At 36.4% G+C, this 20,115-nt stretch overlaps 1 protein-coding gene across 17 annotated transcripts in view; it reads right to left on the bottom strand.

Annotated features, from left to right (window-relative positions):
• The window catches only part of LOC126299340 (catenin delta-2), a 468,367-nt gene that overhangs the window by 99,810 nt on the left and 348,442 nt on the right, over nucleotides 1–20,115 (bottom strand). For 8 of the 17 annotated variants that reach the window (XM_049991175.1, XM_049991180.1, XM_049991182.1 and 5 more), the window contains 4 exons: nucleotides 9,331–9,396; nucleotides 2,552–2,593; nucleotides 2,292–2,460; nucleotides 2,004–2,193 (listed from right to left, as the gene is read on the bottom strand). In XM_049991175.1, the coding sequence (XP_049847132.1) occupies nucleotides 2,004–2,193; nucleotides 2,292–2,460; nucleotides 2,552–2,593; nucleotides 9,331–9,396 (467 nt within the window). Of the gene's footprint in view, nucleotides 1–2,003; nucleotides 2,194–2,291; nucleotides 2,461–2,551; nucleotides 2,594–9,330; nucleotides 9,397–16,376; nucleotides 16,462–20,115 lie in introns of all 17 variants that reach the window. The other 9 variants (XM_049991178.1, XM_049991184.1, XM_049991186.1 and 6 more) reach the window with 2 other exon arrangements.

Genomic DNA, 20,115 nt, shown 5'->3' with positions numbered 1-20,115 from the left:
TTGGTGTTTCTGATATGCTTAAGAAAGCCTGTATCTCATGGTACACCTGTGCCAATTCCCTTCAATCGTGTAGCACACAGCATCAATTTTATTTGCAACAATAACAGATTTCTGTCAACTTTCACGAAATTTACTGCTGAGTTGAAGGAAACATAATCGAGATGAAATTCTGCCTAGAAATTGTGAACAGTCTTTTCTGAAAGTAATTGGTTACTAAACGTTGAGTGAAGCAATTTGAAACACTTTTGTTGACTCAGGCCTTTATGAATGTGGTAAGAAAATTATCAAAAAAGTTCACATCAAACTTCTATTTTTTACGATGTTTCTTTTAACACTCATTGTAAACAAACTACTTATCCACATTCCGAACTTCCATTGTTTTAACAATAACAAATTTTAAAACAATTGTAATGTCACATCTCAATAGCATCATCTAATCCAGACCCGTTCAGGAGGCGGTTAAATGAGCACGAATTCTCACTCTCGCTCACTGCCTGGGTAGTGAGTGCTCGTGGTAAAATGTGACGATTGGTCGCCATTATGGAGAAGTGCAAACTGTGTTCTGTCTTCAGAGGAATGACCATGTGTTAAGCTCAATGCAGCCTTAAACTCATGCGTATATAATTAACAGTGCAGTGCTTAAAGTGGAGAGTAGCCCTTATTAAAACACATGATAAGCAGCATTATGACCAGTTCCAGAACTTCAAAGTGAAGGTCAGACACATCAAAATAAATTTACAACCAGTCAGTGCAGGATGCCAAACTATAGTTAGAACTTACAGACTTGCAGTGTGACAGGCAAAATGTGTGATAATTTTGCAATAAAATAAGGCTTGTAAGCTCACATAAACATTTCCCTCTATTATTTTGATGTTTGGACCTATATACTTGTGCAAGAACCTTTTGCCTTCAATGATGAAAAAATTTACCTACAGAAGCTCTTTCATATACTGTTCATATATGTTCAGTTTAGAAGTGCTGAAAAAGTGGTACCTGTACCATATTGGTGTTTTAGTGAAAAGTAAAGGAAGTACCATTCACTAATAGCCAGTGTTCTTATATTTAATGTGTAGATAAAATAATCATGAAATACAAGTTGATGTCACTTTAAACTTCACCCGAAAATGACTTTTATCATAAGGCCGCATCTGTTGTAAGAAATATCATATTTCGTACTTAGCTGTCCCATGTTCTTCACCTCATCAAGTAAAAGAAATTAAACTTTCATTTTACTGTCATTTCTCATCAGTTCAACAATTTTAGAACATAAATTTGCCATAAAAGGCATTAATTAGGCAGAAAGAAGTGATAAACAGTAGAACTAACTTTAGTGTCTGTTGAATAAATGGACTGACAACAATTTCTTTCTTTCTTTCTTTCTCTCTTTCATTTTTTAATATGTGGACTATTTTTTTTGTATCATTAGATACAGCAAACTGTTCTTTCTTCTTTATCTTATTGTTTTATTTTACATGAATGGTGACTCATCAAGGAAGTTGGTATTCTACAGTTGAGTCTCTTTTTCCATGTGTTTTGATGTTATATTCCATAAAAATGAGACTTAACCACATGTTTTATGGAATGTTCAAACTTCATTAGAGCACACTAGTGGTTTCTTCTTTAGTTCTGACTACATGAGAAAATAGCAAGAAAATACCACTGATTCGTATCAAAGCAGAATGGAAAAAAAAACCTCTGGAATATATTCCTCTCACTGAAATTCTGTTTCACAACTGTTACTGCAGTTCATTGGGGCTTGGAAAATATAAATGATTTTCTGCCATACATACAAATATTTTTATTACTGTTAATAACACACAATAAATCCATCACTTTTATGGTTCAGCTCCACTGTCAAAATGTTTCTTTAATGGTGTAATGTTGTCAATCACAAATGGCTAATTTCTAAAGAAATTAATGTTTACATACAAATAGATCACCTGCATTTTCATGCCTCTACTCACACACTCAAACATGTGAACTGCTTTCTGAACACTACTAACCTGGGTCCATGGGAGGATAGCCTTCCTGCCCTGTCAATAGCTCATAATTTGTGAAAGGAGGATAATTCGAAGGTGTAGCTGTAGGTGGTACAACTCCAGCTCCTGAATATGGAAGACCAACATAATCAACTTGCTGACCATCAGGTCCAACATGATGAACTTCTCTAACAACTTTCGTTAAAGTAGTAACCTGTAAAAGCATATTGTTATTGTTATTATTATTTTGGAGAGTTCAATAAAATTCACAGTGTATAATTTTGTGAACAATCATATCTACTAAAATCTAACCTGCTGTGTAGTTTGTTGCTTCTGAGTACGAGACACAAGAGTTGCTCCATCTCCACTCTGAACAGACAGGTGAGAAGAATTAGGTGAGTGATTATCCTGGTGGCCATTTGTTGGATGGTATGTCATATCAAGTGAATAAGAGTTTCCCTGATGTAATTCTGGTTGACCACTAAAAGTTTTAAACATAAAACAAATACATTTTCACAGAAACCAATTGTCTAAAAAACACCTAACTTCAGTTACAATCACAAGATACTCACGTATACTGTAGCATGTCTGGCGTTTTCTCCTGTAGAACTCTCCTGAAATGAAAATGGGAAGTATGAGAATTAAATTAGTTAAAACATGAATTTGTAACATAACAAATGCAAACACTGGGACACAAAAATGTTGCATTCATCTACTAAATAAATGACTGTGGTACGACCAATAAACATATTCAAAACATTAACCATTTGGAACTGGCGCTTACAATTACTTATTTACATAAATCTGGGGAGAAACAAAAAATGAAAAAGCAACCACAGAAAGGAAACAAAAAAGGGTAGTGCCAACAAATGTGTCGACAACTACTGAGTAACTCAGTTGGTAGAGCACTTTCCCACTAAAAGGGAAAGGTCTCACATTAAAGTTCTGGTCAAGTACACACTTTCAATCTATCTAGAAGTTTCAAATCAGCCCACATACTGCTGCAGAGTGAAACTTCATTTTGGAAACAAATCCATAGGTTGTGGCTTACCCAGTTCACTGCTACATCCTTTCTACCAGGAGTGTGTCTCGCAAGGCATGTAGGAGAAATTGCATGGTCTTTGGAACAAAGGAGAGAGATACTGGTGGTAGTGAAGGAGTGAGTGCAGGTCATGAGTCACGTGTGGATAAATTAAGTTGGTAGAGCACTTGTCCACAAAGGGCAAAGTCCCTAGGTTTGCGTCTCTGTCTAGCACAATGTTTCAATCTGCAAGGAAGTTTAAAAAAATTTACTATGTAACTTCATGTTTTGTGGCAATGATTAAAACTTTATTATTAGCCCTCATAAAGCTTATGACCCTCAGGACCATGCCTCAAATAGAAGAAGGAATTCTTGACTAAAGAGCAAAATATACAAACTTAAACAGAACTGTACCAACAGAAACAGTTAAGCAAGTCTGAAAAACACAAATTTTCAGTGTTTATTGGTACTGAGATAACAACATTTTAAAACAAATGTTTGCGTTGGTAGAATTAGAAGACCACTCATGAGATAACTATGAGGGAGAAGTGTGTAAGACAATGGGAGAAAATGTGGTATCACTTCCATTATGAATTCTGTTGCAGATTTTAAGGCTTTTGGGATAGAATTCCAACACTACTTCTATGGATTTTTTAAATTATGAGTGCTCCTGATGGAGATATCCTGAGAAAATGGTGTGTCAGTTTCCAGCTCTGTGCTACTGCACATCATGTGGAAAACAGGCACCTCAACCTTACAGCATATGGTAATTTGTGTAAGGAAACACAAATTAATTGTGCCACACTGAGAAAGTATGTTTCAGTTCTGGAGAGAATTACTGTACATGGCCAAAGTGATCCTGAGGTGTTTAACTATTACAGACAATTTAATCAAACTTCAATACTGCACATTTTTAAATGCAATTTAATTTTGCCCGCATTGTTATTGCATGTTTGGTACTTATGTTCTCATGTATGTGCATTCTTGCACCTTACTGCTAGTGTAACTAATTAGTTTCAGGTAAGAGGAAAGTTTAGAAAATTGGGTGAGCAGGGAGCAGTGAGGAGGGAGGGTGGGGATAACTAACATGTTAAGAGTACGTGCTTAATAGGCAGAAGAAATAACGGAAGTACAGAAGCAGTATCTTATTTATATGCTTATCAACTGCTGACGGTTGTTGTTTATTGTTGGGGTGTTCAGTCCAAAGACTGGTTTGATGTGGATTGCCACACTACTCTATCCTGTGCAAGCCTCTTCATCTTTGCATAGTGTGACTGATGACCTTGATGTCTAGTCCCCCGTCCAAAAAAAAATCATCCAACCTTTGCATAGTTACTGCATCCTACATAGGGTCTTCACAAAGTAAGTTACACATGTTGTCCCCCACTAAGATTGTCACACAATAAGAATGGGTCACTGTAATAAGAGCGTACACATTCCCGGTTTTCTGCAGAGACAGTTCTTGTTGCAATACAGGCAACAGGTGTATCACAGTGTGGAAGTGAAATCGCACACAAATGGAAACATAATCCGAAGTTGAAGTACAAAGGACAGTAAGATTTTGTAGGTGAAACATCTAACTTGCACAAATATTCAACATGAACTTCTGGTAATATATGAACCAAATGCAATGTTGTGCGCAGTCGTAGTGAAATAGTGGCAACAATTTGACAGAAGTTACATAGATGTGGATGATGCTGATTGGGAAGTGTAGATCTTGCACGATACGATTTCCATATTTTTGGTAAGCTGGAAGAAAATCTGGGAGGGGGGGGGGGGGAGTGGTTTTCAGACAAAGTGGACTTTCACACAGTGATTACTGAATGACTTTGTGACCATGGAGTGGATTTCTATTGTTGAGGAAATGAACAACTGGTAGAACGTTCTGACCATGGTTTACGGAGACTTGCTGAGTATGCTGAAAAATAGCATCATGTATCTGTGTCTTTTGAAGTGTAGTGCAGCATTCAATAAGTTACTTGACCTGCCATAATAATGTGTAAATTACTTTCTGAAGTCCCCCTGACCATATGTTTGACATAATTCCTTCCATTACCAAACAGACAATTCCTCCATGACTCAGGACATGTCCTATCAATCAATTCTCTTTTTAGTCCAATTAAGTTACAAATTTTTGTCCTGCCCCCTCCCACCCAAATTCAATTCAGTACTACCTCATTAGTTATTCAACCTACCCTTCTAATCTTCAGCATTCTTCTGCAGCACAACGTTTAAAAAATCTCTATTCTCTTCTTGTCTAAACCATTTACTGCCCTCATTTCACTTCTGTACAAGGCTACACTCCAGACAAAAGCCTCTAGAAAAAGACTCCCTAAAACTTAAATATACAATCACTACTAAGAAATTTCTCTTTCACATAAACACTTTTTTTGATATTGCCAGATGCAATTAATACTCCTCAATTTTAGCCATCATTACTTATTTTGCTGCCTAAGTAACAAAACTGCCTTATTTCCTTACGTAATTCCCCCAGCATAACCTGAGATAACGAGGCTATATAAGGAATGGTATGTATAAAAGGTAATTTGTTACTCACAGAAGGGTTTTTGGGCTCTTTCCCAACTTGTTTTACTTTTGTTTATAATCTATTTTCAAGACAGTATGCATTTTGCTCAAGTGCTCTTCCAAGTCCTTTGCCACCTATGACAGATTACACCACCACTGGCAAACCTCAAAGTTGTTATTTCTTTACCCCAAACATTGACTCCACTTCCAAATTTCTCTTTTGTTTTCCTTTACTGCTTGCTTATTATAGATTGAATAATATCGGGGATAGACTACAGCCTTGTCTTACTACCTTCTTAACTACTTTTCTCTTTCACATTCTTTGTCTCATAACTGGAGTTCGATTTCTGTAAAAGTTGTAGAAAACCTTCCATCTCAACACTTTCTCTCTGCTATCTTCAGAATTCAATGAGTGTATTCCAGTCAATGCCATCAAAAGCTTTTTCCAAATCTACAAATTCTATAAACGTAGGTGTAAGCATCTTCAATGTATCTTTTTAGATAAGCAGTAGTGTCAGTATTGACTCCTATATTCTTGTATTTCTCCAGAAACAAAACTGATCTTTTCTGACGTTAGGTTCTACCTGTCTTTCCATTCTTCTATAAATAATTTTATTTTGTACTTTACAGCTGTGATTGATTAGACTGATCACCTAAAACCACCTGCTTTCTTTGGAATTAGAATTATGACATTCTTCTCGAGGTCTGAGAGGATCATAGCAGCATGATGTTGAGCATAATAAGATTAGTTCACCAAAGTCCTAGAAGAGTGGCTGCAAATATGTACATGTTGCCATGTTCTGTGGTACTTTTACTGTGATAAGGAATGGACTATATAAAGGTCAACTGTCACTCACACGAGAGTTTTTGAGCACTTTCCCAACTTCCATTTATGTGAATGTCCAACACTGCAGTAGCATAAAAAGGCTTCTAAGGTCATCTACCTTCCCTTAAGTAAAGCTGTCTATAAACACTGCAGTGCTCTACTAAGCAAGGTCCTATTGGGTGTTGTATGCCCTTGCTTGCCTCCAGCCTTTTAAGCTGAGCCAACGTTCCAACTAGAGAGGGATCTACAGTTTAATGTGGACTCTGATCCATGTGCAACTCAGCATTTTCCATGGTAACAAATCATGGCCAAAGGTAGAATGAACAACAAGTGATGTACTGTGTTGCATTCATATTGCTTGATAGAAGGTTCTCATGGTGGCAGAACTCAAAGTATGTATTCCAGTATGTTAGGAGGAACTACTTGAATACAGTTGACAACTATAAAGCTCTTTTATTGAAAGAGGCTATTTAAATCTGTGAAAGTGATAACAACACTGACAGACAGCAAAAAAAGCACAGAATAAGCGAGATGTAGTTGCTGCCATTACAAATAACCCCTACAGATTAATATAAATGTATTAGATACTAACAATACACTGTGTTAATGAGGTCTCTACCAGAACAATACCAGTTTGCTAATGTGAGCTAGTGACCTATGAAGTTCACAGTCCTCTGGCAATGGCACCTAAATGTAAATAAATTTAGAACAACATTGCATCAAAAAGTTTTAAGATTTTACTATTGTTAAGATATCAAGCAACAGCAGCAAAATCTCTAATTATTCACTCTGTGTAGTAATGTCTAACAGTTCCATTTTATGTTACAGAAGACCTTTACAAACTGAGACATTAAGCTTTGTATATATGGACAATTTATTCATGATTGTCCAGTCTTCTGAAAATCTCAAATTTTAATGATAGATACGTATGTGAGATGATATGTGGTTTAGATGGTATCACATGCAGATGCTCTTTTAACACTGCTTATTTTGATTGTAATAGGTCTATAAAACTGGATACGAAGTAAATATGAAGGAATTAGTGGTAAAATATCAATTGAATTGTTAGGAAGAACAGATTAGGAAGAAACAATGCAGCAGTCCTAAGCTGATCAATATATTATGGATAGTGGGAAAGTAACTGCACAAAATTATGGATGTTTTAAACAAATTATGGAGAAGCTGAACCTCATTTTTAGATATGTCAATTTACAGACTTTACAGGGCCACAGCTCTATCTGTTTCAAGCCAGAAATAAACAAGCAAATATTTCTCTACTGTCCCCCTACTACCACAGACAATGAACACAATACACAGCTCTTATTATATAGTACCAAAACTTTTTACCTTCCTTTATACTACTCAACTGAAACATACAGCATAAATAAGTGAATCCATTCTATCATCATATTTTTCTTCAAAAATTTGTGAAACCACAGAATATTAACAACAATTGCCTTCTGCACTCAATAAATACTAAAGTTACACTGGTTATCATCACAAAGAAAACAATCATACCTAAAAATTTCATATTGTGGTTGTAGCTGAACATTCAACTCCGCCTTTATCAATAGGTCTTACAGGAATATGACACTTTCCTGATTATATTGCAAACTGACTGGTGCGTGCGTGCCCACACACCCACACACATATGCGCACACGCGCACAAGCACGCACGCACGCACGCACGCACATGCACACACACACGCACACGCACACACGATCTGCATTATGAAGTTACAGAAAAATTTGATTAGCTGACAAACACACTTTACCAAATATATACGGGCAGTTTATGCTGAATACTGTGCACTATTTTTTTCCAATATCTATTAATACACCACTGCATTTCTACAACAACGAACAGCTGAAAAGTAATGCAAATTTGAATATAAAATAACAAAAAATCTTACATAAACGAACATGCTGCCATATTTCAATTGAACATTATTTCGGTCATAGTACTGAGTCCAAATATTCTCATAGAAGCAATGAATTATAAATTAAAATCTAATGGTTTCATAGGCCCCATTAATGGTATACATGATTAAGATATCCAATTCTCCATTTGAAGCCTGTGGGTTCATCTGCATGAAGACTGTAAGATTACTCAGTAGTAAATCACAGCTATGTGGAGTAAATCACAGCTATGTGGAGGAGAAAGTTTCTGAACAATGAGATATAGTACCTTTAAAAATAAGAACATAAATATGAATTTACTGGGAAAAATTGAACACCTGTAAGACAAAAATATGACATGATTGATATTCAGTATTGGAATATAAAATGGATATCAAGTCACGTCTCTAAAGCAGATCAACCATGTAAATCACTTATTTTGCAGATCAGGAGTGTAGATAGAATACAGCAGTAAATTTAATCAGTGTTTCTTGAAATCTAAATCTGTTTTTATAACTTTAAATTTTTAGGACTGAAAGAACCAAAATCTAGCACAAAAGTACCAGGAAAGCTTCCCTAGACCTGCAGATCTACACATAATGTTGTGTGCAAAACAATTCTTTTTTTAAACACAGCAAAACACAAAACTGTAAAAGCAAGTAATTCCATAAAGAACAAAATATGTAAACAAAAAGTGTAGCATAGATTGAGAGTAAATTAGTCATACAAGCATAAGCATTATTAGACTCTTTACTCGCTCAAAAATTACCCCAACACTAAAGGCCACAACAATACATACTACAAAACAAACAATTACATGTCCCAAACAGGAAGATAGTACAAAGCACCTAAATTATAATTACTAGAGAACAAATATTCCAGTTGTTCATTTACCATTATCTGACATTCTTCAGCTGTTATCATCACCCACTTTCCAAAGTGCCACATAAGCAATACTGTTTGAAAAATTAAGGCAAAGATTTCTTCAAAATAGATAGCATGCAAAACTGCTGAAAACAAAACGCTGATTTCATGATACAACCAATGACATCTCAGTAACTATCATGCAATGCAAATACCTCTGGGTAATTTCCGTGTGAGTAATGCTGTGCTCTTGGCGCTGTTCTATCCGCCGATTCACCAGCCTGTGTAGCCAAATGCAAAGCAAGACCCATGAGATTTTGGGCTAGTAAAGCCATGCCTAAATAGTTACAGTTTAGTTTTAACAAAAAATCAACAATAGCAGTTAAACTGCTTCCCTACATGCAGACTGCTGATGCATCAAACTTCATGGTAATTTACAATCTTCGATAAAGTATTATAAGTGGAAAGAAAAACATTATACAACAATGCAAGCTTCCATTTATTATTTTCTACCTCATTCCACAACCCACTTTCTGCAGCAATAGACATACATCAATCTCCACCTTTCTTGAAACATTTAAAAATGTGGCTCAAGAAACCACAATACAATCAAAAGCTTACTCCGATACCACATTACACAAAAAAATTATTAGGGTCTCATAAACAGGAAAGTGCTGTCACACTAAGACGAATTTTGGAACCAAACTTTAAGTCAGGAAACAAATTTCAGTGACAGGGAATATTGTTACAATAGAAATATAATGCTATCAAGAAGCCTGTTTTACAATCAACTTCAACTTCAGACAGAAGATTTACTCCAGTAGTTGTAGTCATCATATGAAAATAGAACATCCTGAAGAAGGAAGAATAATGCTCATTAGTGTTACCTTTAGTTTGGAAATGAAATGTATTTAATATTAAGTAGCCATAAGATACCTCTGAACACAACAGACCCACATTTCTACTGTTTTTGGATGACAATGGGACTTTTGCAGTACAATTTTTGTTACCATCTGTTGTATGTAAGAAGATCGTAAACACGCAAAAAACAATGCAGTGACTGTACTGAGACAAGATATTTAATACTACACAATTACTAAAAGAAATAGTGGTGCTGTTCAAAGTAAAGATCTACAGCTACTGTTATAAAAAAAACTGCACCAGAAGAAGAACTGTGGGCTCACAAACCCATATTAGCAGATAAAATAGGCTCATAAAAATATGCAGGAAAACTGAAATACAATGAAGACCAAATTTATATACTCAAATTGAATCAAGTTATCCTCGCATAGAACGTAGGTCATATTGCATCACAATGTATACAATATTTATTTTCCTTTATCATTCTCTATGTAGATAGACAATGTTCAACCAGTAAATGATTTTAGTCTTCTTACTGAGTTTATATGAATGACACCTAAACGAGAAATGAAATTTTCCAAAATCTTTACACAAAACTTATATATATGATATTTGTGTGTATCAAAGAAAAACCAGCGAAATGTGAGCAGGACTTGTGCTCTGAGGATTCTGTACAAACTTAACTGTGTGTATAGACAGTTACTCTATAGGGTTTCCATGAGGGAATTTGCGATTATCATAGTATGTGGACATAAATAGCTGTATCTTAACTGCGCTAACTTGGGAGATTAAATTTTTTACACCACCAAGGAACTGTAGATATTAGTATTTGTAACTTTTAGCTTGATACCTCCACCCATTCCTGGGCAAAAGTGGCCTGAACAGACAGACAGACAGACAGACAGACAGACAGACAAAGTGACCTTACAAGAGCCCCATTTTACCTACTGAGGTACAGAACCCTAAAACAAAGTAAGATTACAGTGAAACAAAACCACAGTGAAATACAAACTGATGGGGATTATCCTTCCTACCATTTAATATCATAAAGGCCAATCACAAGAAAGCGTAAAATTCAAATATAGCCACAACAATTATAGCTTCTACATGTCATTTTATTTTATTTGCACAAAATGTGGTTTTGTCACATTACAATGGCTTAATGTAGAGTTGGTAGACTTCAGTTTCCTGGATAGTAAGTTTTGTTTTGTCATTGCCGTATAATTTAAGAGAAGCCCCATGTTTTTTACAGTAGTCATAAGAGTTTATAAAATGGGATACATCTAAAAATGACTGACAGATTGGAGCAGAACAGCTGAGACAAACACAAGAATTATGCCTCACCCAAGTATTAACAGCAAGAAACATTCTGCAGAAACAGATAATGACAAGGCTGGGAGTCCAGTGTCTTTCCTGACTCAGAGTAATAATAATGTCCTTTGAGGAGAAAAGGAACTAGAAGTCAAGAGAGAAAAAAATTACTATATTCAAGTAATTCTACAGGGGATAAATGACAATCACATGTATTAATCACAGCAATATAACATGCCTCTATGGCTCTTTATAAAATTTCACATCATCTAAGTTCCTATCACTGTTCAAAAGTTCTTGAAAGTTTTCCTTCCAGTGATCATTTATATAACAGCTCTCTCTCAAAAGCATGGTGCCATTCTTAGATCTTATGGGATTGAAACATTGAGTTGATGGGCCATATACTGTATTGGTAGCCCTGCAGTAGCAAAGCTCTCGGTTTCAGCCAGATGTTGCAATTTTGGGATATCCATGATTGATTCAGTAGTTCTTATATTCAAGCCTCACACAATGTCTTGGATGCACAAATAAGGTGATTCTGCCATTCAATACATGCTCTGCTCTTATTGTTCACGGGAACAAAAACGCTTTGGCCATTTAAAAAACAAATGAGGATGAGTTCTCTTGGTATTACCTATTAAATATTCAAAAGCTGAGAGAAACGCAGATTTTAAAGTTGACCAGTGCCCTTCAATGTTTCCCGGTTACTCATTAGGAATCTTTTTATTCAGGAGATAATGGAATTTTTCATTGACATCATCATCCTGGAGATGTTCAATGTATGCCTCATGCATTTTCCCTGCTTCCTTCACTGCCAGTGGATATGAAGTGTTACCATAGATTTTATCAATTGATGGTTTATTCAGGATTCCTGCAATTCCTAGAGCACCTATGATATGTACATCATGTTGATCTCGGCCACACATATTTACATAAACGATTGGGTGTCACTGTTTGGACTAACAATGTTGTTATGTGATTTTAATCTCATCCTTTTGCCGAGATAAGGTATTTGTGATAACTAGGTTCCACTCTAAGCATCTGGTAAATAAGGTCCCATGTCAATAGGACCTACTATCCCCAACAACATCATTATCAATCATGTCAGACCATAGTGTACTGTTCTAACTCAGGCAATGAGGTTTCTCATGAGAAAGTTTTTGGCTGATTCTGGTGTATCTGTTAGAAGCAGATGAACTTGGGAGGATACTTCTTTCTGTTCTTTACCACAATCAATGGTGAGCTTCTGTGGTGTGTAGAACTTGTGAAAACACTGATGCTGAAATTCAACATTGCCTCAGATGTACCACCATTGCAACCACCACCACTTCTGGTCTTCTACAGTATAGGGTTTCCGATAATTGTAACATCAGCACTAGGACTCAGCTGTAAGTGCAACTGTCTACTGCAATACTAAGTGTAACTTGGACCACGTACAAAAAGCAATGCTTCCTGTTCTGGCCCAGACGGGCCAATCGAGACCAACCAATTGCTATGTCATATCATTCTCTGTTAATGGTGTCATTTGGATGTGGTAAGAAGTGGCATGGGATCTGCACACTACTCTCCCAGCCATTGTCAGCTTTCTTGACAACGGAGCTGCTACTTCTCATTCAAGTTTAAGGGAGCAGTCAAATGAAAATGAGACATATGGAAAAAAGTAAGTAAGCTTTTTAGTGTTTCAAAAGCAACTGCTATAGCTCTTTGCACATTTCTCCCACTGTGAGACAACAAGGGCAATGTTTTCAGAAGGTACACCAGCAGCTATGAATGTCTTTCATAAGGGTTCCAAAAATATGGAAATTCCATGGTGAGAGATAAGGACGGTATGGAGGGTGTGCAAGAGCCATCCGGTGAACCTTCTTCAGTGTACTTGCAACAAGCACAAACCCATATGTTGCCACATTTGTTTCATGTACGCTGCAGATGTTTCTCTGGGAAGTCCTTACATATCCTTCACACAGTTCTGATCTCTCTCAAGGCGATTTCCATATTTTTAGAGCCCTAACGAAAGACATTTGTGACCATCAATTTGCCTCAGACGAAGAAGTGTAAGCCTGGGTACAATCATGGTACCAATGGCAAGTGCAAATGCAATTTTTTTTTCTACAAAGGTATTGTGCACCTTGTCTCACAATGGAAATAGTGCATTAACAGTTATGGTTATTAATTTTGAAGTAATAAACAGTTTACCTTATTCCCTTTGTCTCATTTTTATTTGAAGCCCCTTAAAGCTCCTCAATTGGCATCACGAGGCTGAGTGCACCCCTTTACAGTCCTCCCACCACAGAAAAATCCCAGGCAGTAACAGGAATCAAACCTGGGTCATCTGCATAGTAGTCAGCTATGTGGATCACTCAGCTACAGAGGTGGATGGGCCACACATAGGAGGCACGCAATTTCCTTGGAGAAATATCATAAGCACTATGAGAAAAATTATTTCAATAAAATGGCAAGACTGGGGTATCAACATCTGTGTCCTTGAAGCAATCAATGCTATTGGTAGTGAAGCAATTAAAATCAAACAACAGTTTTAGAGTAGTGTTCAAAAAGTCTTATATATTAAAAACTGTCAGAATACAGCATTTAATTGACAGGGATGGTGTGGACTTGTTTTTGAAGGTCCACGACAAAAAAAAAAAAAAAAAAAAAAAAAAAAAAAAAAAAAAAAAAAAAAAAAAAAAAAAAAAAAAAGATGTCTATTAGCAACAAGAAAAGAATGTGTGTGTGGCCACTCTAACAATCATTTGCAAATTGTTGTCGATGCTAACATCTGTCAACATTGTGGAAGGGTTTGCGGCACTGCAATAGGTCTATATTGCTACACAAACCCCACAACTAATGACCTACTGAGGTTCCATCGAAAACATAATACACATTAATGAGTGATAACCTAGAATGACTACTGACAATAGCAAAATAAACTGGATACTATCCAAATTTTATAAAGCTCAAACAGACAAGAACATCAAACTACCCTTAACTATTGTTGCTACATGCCACCTCATCACGCAGAACTTCCGAGATATTGCAATGAACATGGTGTAAGTGTCATAGATGGGAAGCTTGATGACTCAACACCAAAGTCCAGCCAGAAACTTCGTATTGGTAAATAAGACAATTTGTTGACAACACCGACAACAGTACTGCAGTAAGGAAAAATAATTTTGAAAACTATCTGAGATGTCACTGCATTCTGAAAATGATGTAAATAATAAGTGTTCCTCTACCACAATATCTAACAATTCTTTATAAGACAGACTACACCATAATATATTTCCATTATTCCATCAGGTCTTCAATCCTAAACAAATACTTGAAAATAATTGCGACTTAAGATGAAAAATAATAAGGGTTGATACAGAAATACACACTCGCCAAGCTCTGAGTGAATACATAGAAAGTTGACAGAAACATTTAAGACTACAAGAGAGTGAACAGGAGAAGAGGGGGGTATATAATATCACGAAAGAGAGGGAAGTCACTCGAACTCCAGGGTTAAAATGAAATGCCATCATTTCTTTTATATTTCTGTATTGTCAGACTTGGCAGTCTAGTGGTAAGGCACATGCCTGGAAACCTAAAGGTCGATGAAATCCTTGTCAGAAGGTGGAGAATTTCATTCTGCCTTTAACCCAGTCATCACCTCATAATGATGTGAAGATTATCTAAGAACAACACAGGGTTTGGCTTCCATGTTAAATTGCAGGCCCCCTTTCTCTGGTAGGATTATTGAGGTAGCCACATGGAATTACCTGGTATAATAATAATAATAATAATAATAATAATAATAATAATAATATTTATTATTATTATTATTATTATTATTATTTCAATGTTTACTCTCAGACTGCCACTACCACAGTTGCGAGTATCTAAGCTACTAGTGTGTGATATATATATATATATGAGACACATGGCAGCAAGTCTCTACGGAAAACAGAGTTTCATGCAGTGGTCATCTTTACTAATGTATTCACTGTTAGCTACTTACCTACATACCTCTTAACTATCACTGACACTTCCCCCCTTTCTCTCATTCTCATTTGCACCCAGTTAAGCTACTACATACCTCAATAACTGTCCTATACCTAACAATAACAATACCTTCTAACTCTGACATATACAAAAAAAAATGTAAAATTACAAGAAGGTCAAGTAAGTTCTGTGTCAACATACCATAATTCCTATTCTTCATTACATTTTCCAGGTGACTGGATACAAACATTTACATTTTTCCCAGTATTTTCAGAAAAAGAGAATCAAGTAAAGTAAAATAATGATGATTTTTGACCCTCAAAATGCACCTGAGAGCCTCTGGACTAGCAGGGTCTAATGTGATCACCTGTCAATACATCTCCCTAAAACATTAGCCAGAACATGCTGTTGTGACTTTACTGCATGTGCCAAATATAGTTTATCATCCACAGACTCCAAATCAAGTTCACATAAAAATTTCTTAATTGTATTTGCAGTCCTTCCATGGATACTTTCCCATTAACAAAAGCCGGAAGTAAACAAAACTTCATAATGATAGGAGAAGCCAAACATTAAGGTATCCCAAGTTCTCTTGTACAGCAAGAAAAATTTAAAGAAGAGGCATTTGAACCTGAAGAAAGTAAACCTTAAACATTTTCTAACCAGAGATATCTTTAGAAGAAACCAATCATTCTTAGATGTTCATGCAAAGGAAACAATTTGGGCTGATGCACCATATTATCTAAGTTTCTAAATTTCAAAATACAGGCAGCAGAACAAGAATGAACAGAATGTGTATTTTTTCCACCTAAATTTTTCCAATCACTGCTGTAATTTTTTTTTTTTTGCCATATTTGTGTATTTGAAAGTAACAGAATGTATGTAGCCACATAATTTTAAGAGCCACCACATTAGCAAACACTATACCACCACCTCAAAAGTGACCACTACAACTACTTGGGAAAGTAATTTTTGCCCAATGTTTTCCGATTAGCCAAGACCAAAAGCAAAGGGTAGCAGCATCAACCAGTAAAGCTCTCCCAGGTGCTGTAAAAAAGCAATGCTCAACACATTTGCCATTTTTTGTTTTCTCTTTCATTCGTTAGCTTACCTTTCCCCCATCACGTGGCCACAGGCTGCTTCAGTGTTACACTTTTCCTTCACGTACAGTAGTAATGGAAGCTTGCATTTTCAACCTGCAGAAATTCCATCGTGATAACAAAAACACTATAATACCAGAGAATGCCATTTTCATTAATGACACCTGAGTGACGTCTACAAGATCTGGGAATTTACTATTAGTTTCAGTTGTCTTATGGTATGCATTATGAGGGCTTTTTGTAAGACACATATGCCATACATCTACAAGTCCGATTCATTACATCAAAATATCAATATGTACGACATCAGACTATCACCACTTGTCAACTTGTTTTTTGAATTTTTCTGTGTTCTCAGCTCAACTATCATTATTTAAGATTTACTCTTAACAAAACCCAAAAATAAATAAATGAACTCAGTGATAAAATTTTCAAACTGCATTAGCAGAGTAATACAAAAGAAGCGACTCAAACGAAAACCATATACATGTAATAAAGAAGTAACATTGTAGTAAGTTGCTAAACATGTTTCAAGTAGTGCACTGTACGTTCACTAAGTAACTACATGGGGCAGATGGACAAGCACCAGCACAAAAAAAAAAAGGTTCAAATGGCTCTGAGCACTATGGGACTTAACATCTTAGGTCATCAGTCCCCCAGAACTTAGAACTACTTAAACCTAACTAACCTAAGGACATCGCACAACACCCAGCCATCACGAGGCAGAGAAAATCCCTGACCCCGCCGGACACCAGCACAGGAATAGTAATACAACGGGGAAAAGCACTCACTCTTTTTTTTCCTGAATAGTAAACAACTAATTTAAATTCATTACAGATAATGCACAGTAGGGTGCACCGTACTAATATACACAAGTGTGCGAAACTTAATGATGAAAGTAACTTTCACACAATATGTCACCCTCATACGGAGAGCACAGGGAACAAATAATACACCTAGGTACATTGTTGAATATGGTCGTTTTGGTGGTACAGGTTTTATGGTGAGGGAAGGCATAATGTTGCACGGAAATACTGGTCTCCACTTCTCAGAACTTAGTATACTAACCAGTCAATGTTATTCTGACACTGTATTGCTTCCCCATGTGTATCTTTTCAGGGCTGTATTCGGCCCAGATTTCATTTATATTGATTATAACACACAACACCATTGAACCGTCCAGATGGAGCAGCTCTTGGAATTAGAGGACATTTGGTGAATGGACTGGACTTCCCAATCCACAGATTTAAATCAAATCGAGTACATGCAGGATGCATTGGGAGACGTATGACACTATGTCCACATGCACCAACGACCATCCAGCAGCTGTCAACCACTTTGAATGAGGAATGGAATGTCCTACCAGTAAGAACTCTTTACCAACCTTATGGTGAGCATGGGAGCATGTTGCAGAGCATGCACTGCCACCTGTGGTCATCATACACTCTATTAAGAACCACATCCCACCATTTTTTAAGGTTTGCGGACACTTATAAATTGTGTAACTTCAATGTAATTATTGTCTTTGAATAAAATTGTCATTCCTATTTGTCTCATCACATTTTTTTCAGTTACCTTATGTACTATACTGTAACAGTTCTTTCTATGTATGGACCAAAGCTTCATCAAGCTAAGTTGCTTGGCAGTGACACATCATTTACTGCTGTCCTGAAGTTTTGCAAACCAGTGTTGTTCAAAGATCACAAATGGCAAAATCTGTAGCCAATGTCCCTCATAACGTCACGCAAATTTAATTGTGACTCGGGTAAATAATGCAGAAACTGAAGCCACTGTGATGGAACATATCACATGACAATGGAAGTCACTGCAGAAACTTCTTGTATCCACCTTATATTAGTGACTGAGTTATATTACTCACACATTATACTTCAAACACACTAAAATGTGTATGACGTGCATAAATTTCATAAAGAGCCTGCCTGCACGGTGATTTCCCAGGCAGTTTATCCCTGAATTGAAACAATGACCTGTTGATGCTTGTGAACAAAGTCTATGGTTTCCAGAATGAATTTTTCTATCTGCAGTGAAAAGTGCACTGATTTGAAACTGCTTAGCAGATTAAAACTGTATGGTGGTACAGGACTAACTCTGAACCTATGTACTTTGCAGGCATGTTCTTTACCCCTGGGTTATCCAGGGTACGTTGTTTCTTTACAATATCCTTTCTTCTAGGAGTGCTACTTCCACAAGGCAGGCAGGAAAACTTCTGTAAATTTTGGAAGGTAGGCGAGAGGCGCTAGAGGAAGTGAAATCATTAGAGAGTTCATTACCCGTGCATGGATATCCCCATGAGAGGCAAAGGTACTGGGTTAGAGTCCCAGAATGGTTGGTTAATTTGGGGAATGGGACCAAACAACCAGGTTATCAGTCCCATCGCATTAGTGAAGGATGGGGAAGGAAGTTGTCTGTGCCCTTTAAAAGAAAGCATCCCAGCATTTGCATGAAGCGATTTGGGGAAATCATGGAAAACCTACATCAGGATGGCTGGTCAGAGGTTTGAACCATTTTCCTCCCAAATGTGAGTCCAACATGCTAACCATTGCACCACCTCACTCAGTTCCCAGAATGGCACACAGTTAAAAATCTGCCAATAAGTTTCAACTTTTATGTGGTAACTTAATGTGGTGGTGATGACTTTTTTATATTAATTTTCACGCCAAACAAAACCCAGCTCCACTACCACCATTAAAAAAACAAAATAAATTATAAACACAGCCATCAGCAGTGAAGTTTTGGCATAATTTTAGAGGGCTGCAGAACATGAGGAACCACTATCACTAGTGCACTGGACAAAGATTTAAAACGAAAATTTTCATCCTGCAATCAAATTTATAGGGCACACATTTTTGTCAGCCAGTGTTATGACCAAACAGGGCCCCTGCAACAGCTGCAACACTCACAAACCCGAAGTTTGTACATAGCCTGTATCAATCATACTCACTAGTCATTTACTGAAATGACTTCCACATATTTGGGTGGAATATACTTTTTGTGGTGTACAAATGATTGTGCCAACAACTAAACAATTTTTTACATGAATTGTGGCACCTTTAAATCAGTGGCAAACTTTGCTTGACCAAGAGGGAGATTACATTACCTCGATAGGTGACATAGTTCTCAGCTGTATGTGCATAACAAACAATATTAATTTACTTTTACCTATTTCTGTCAGTGTTTTTTTTCTGTGACTGTATCACTTTAGTAAAATATAGAACCATCACCTTCTGTCACAATCATAATTTTATTTCAGTGCATTATGCAATTCGAGCATTGGGGCTCATCTTCAGGTGCTTTGACAGTTTACATCGATTATCTTTCAGATTTGGGTTAATTCTGGTACTGGCAAGATTACAATAGTATATTAATAGGCAGACACATTGTGATTATGTTTATAAAATGAAAACAAACTGAAAAATAATTGTTTCCAGTGGTGGATACATGGTTTTTGAAGCAAAGTTCGCGTACACAAGTTTATATACATACATACACTTTTCATTCTACAGCATATTTTGTAAACAGAAATCAAAACAAGACAAAGAATTTCAGATTTAAAGATGCTGCAGGTCTACAAATACACAAGTGGTGTTATTTCAAAGGACATATAAAGTAATTACATTATTAGTCATACAAGATATCATATCCAAAACAAATATTTATGTACATGTAAAACGTTGATTATGTTTTCAAATGGTTGCACTATTAACCAGTTTTTCATTAGGAAAAATGAAC

The sequence above is a fragment of the Schistocerca gregaria genome, chromosome X (genome assembly GCF_023897955.1).
Source record: "Schistocerca gregaria isolate iqSchGreg1 chromosome X, iqSchGreg1.2, whole genome shotgun sequence".
Classification (NCBI taxonomy): Eukaryota; Metazoa; Arthropoda; class Insecta; order Orthoptera; family Acrididae; genus Schistocerca; species Schistocerca gregaria.
The sequence above is the reverse complement of the archived record's forward strand: the minus strand, read 5'-3'. Positions and strand labels throughout refer to the sequence as shown.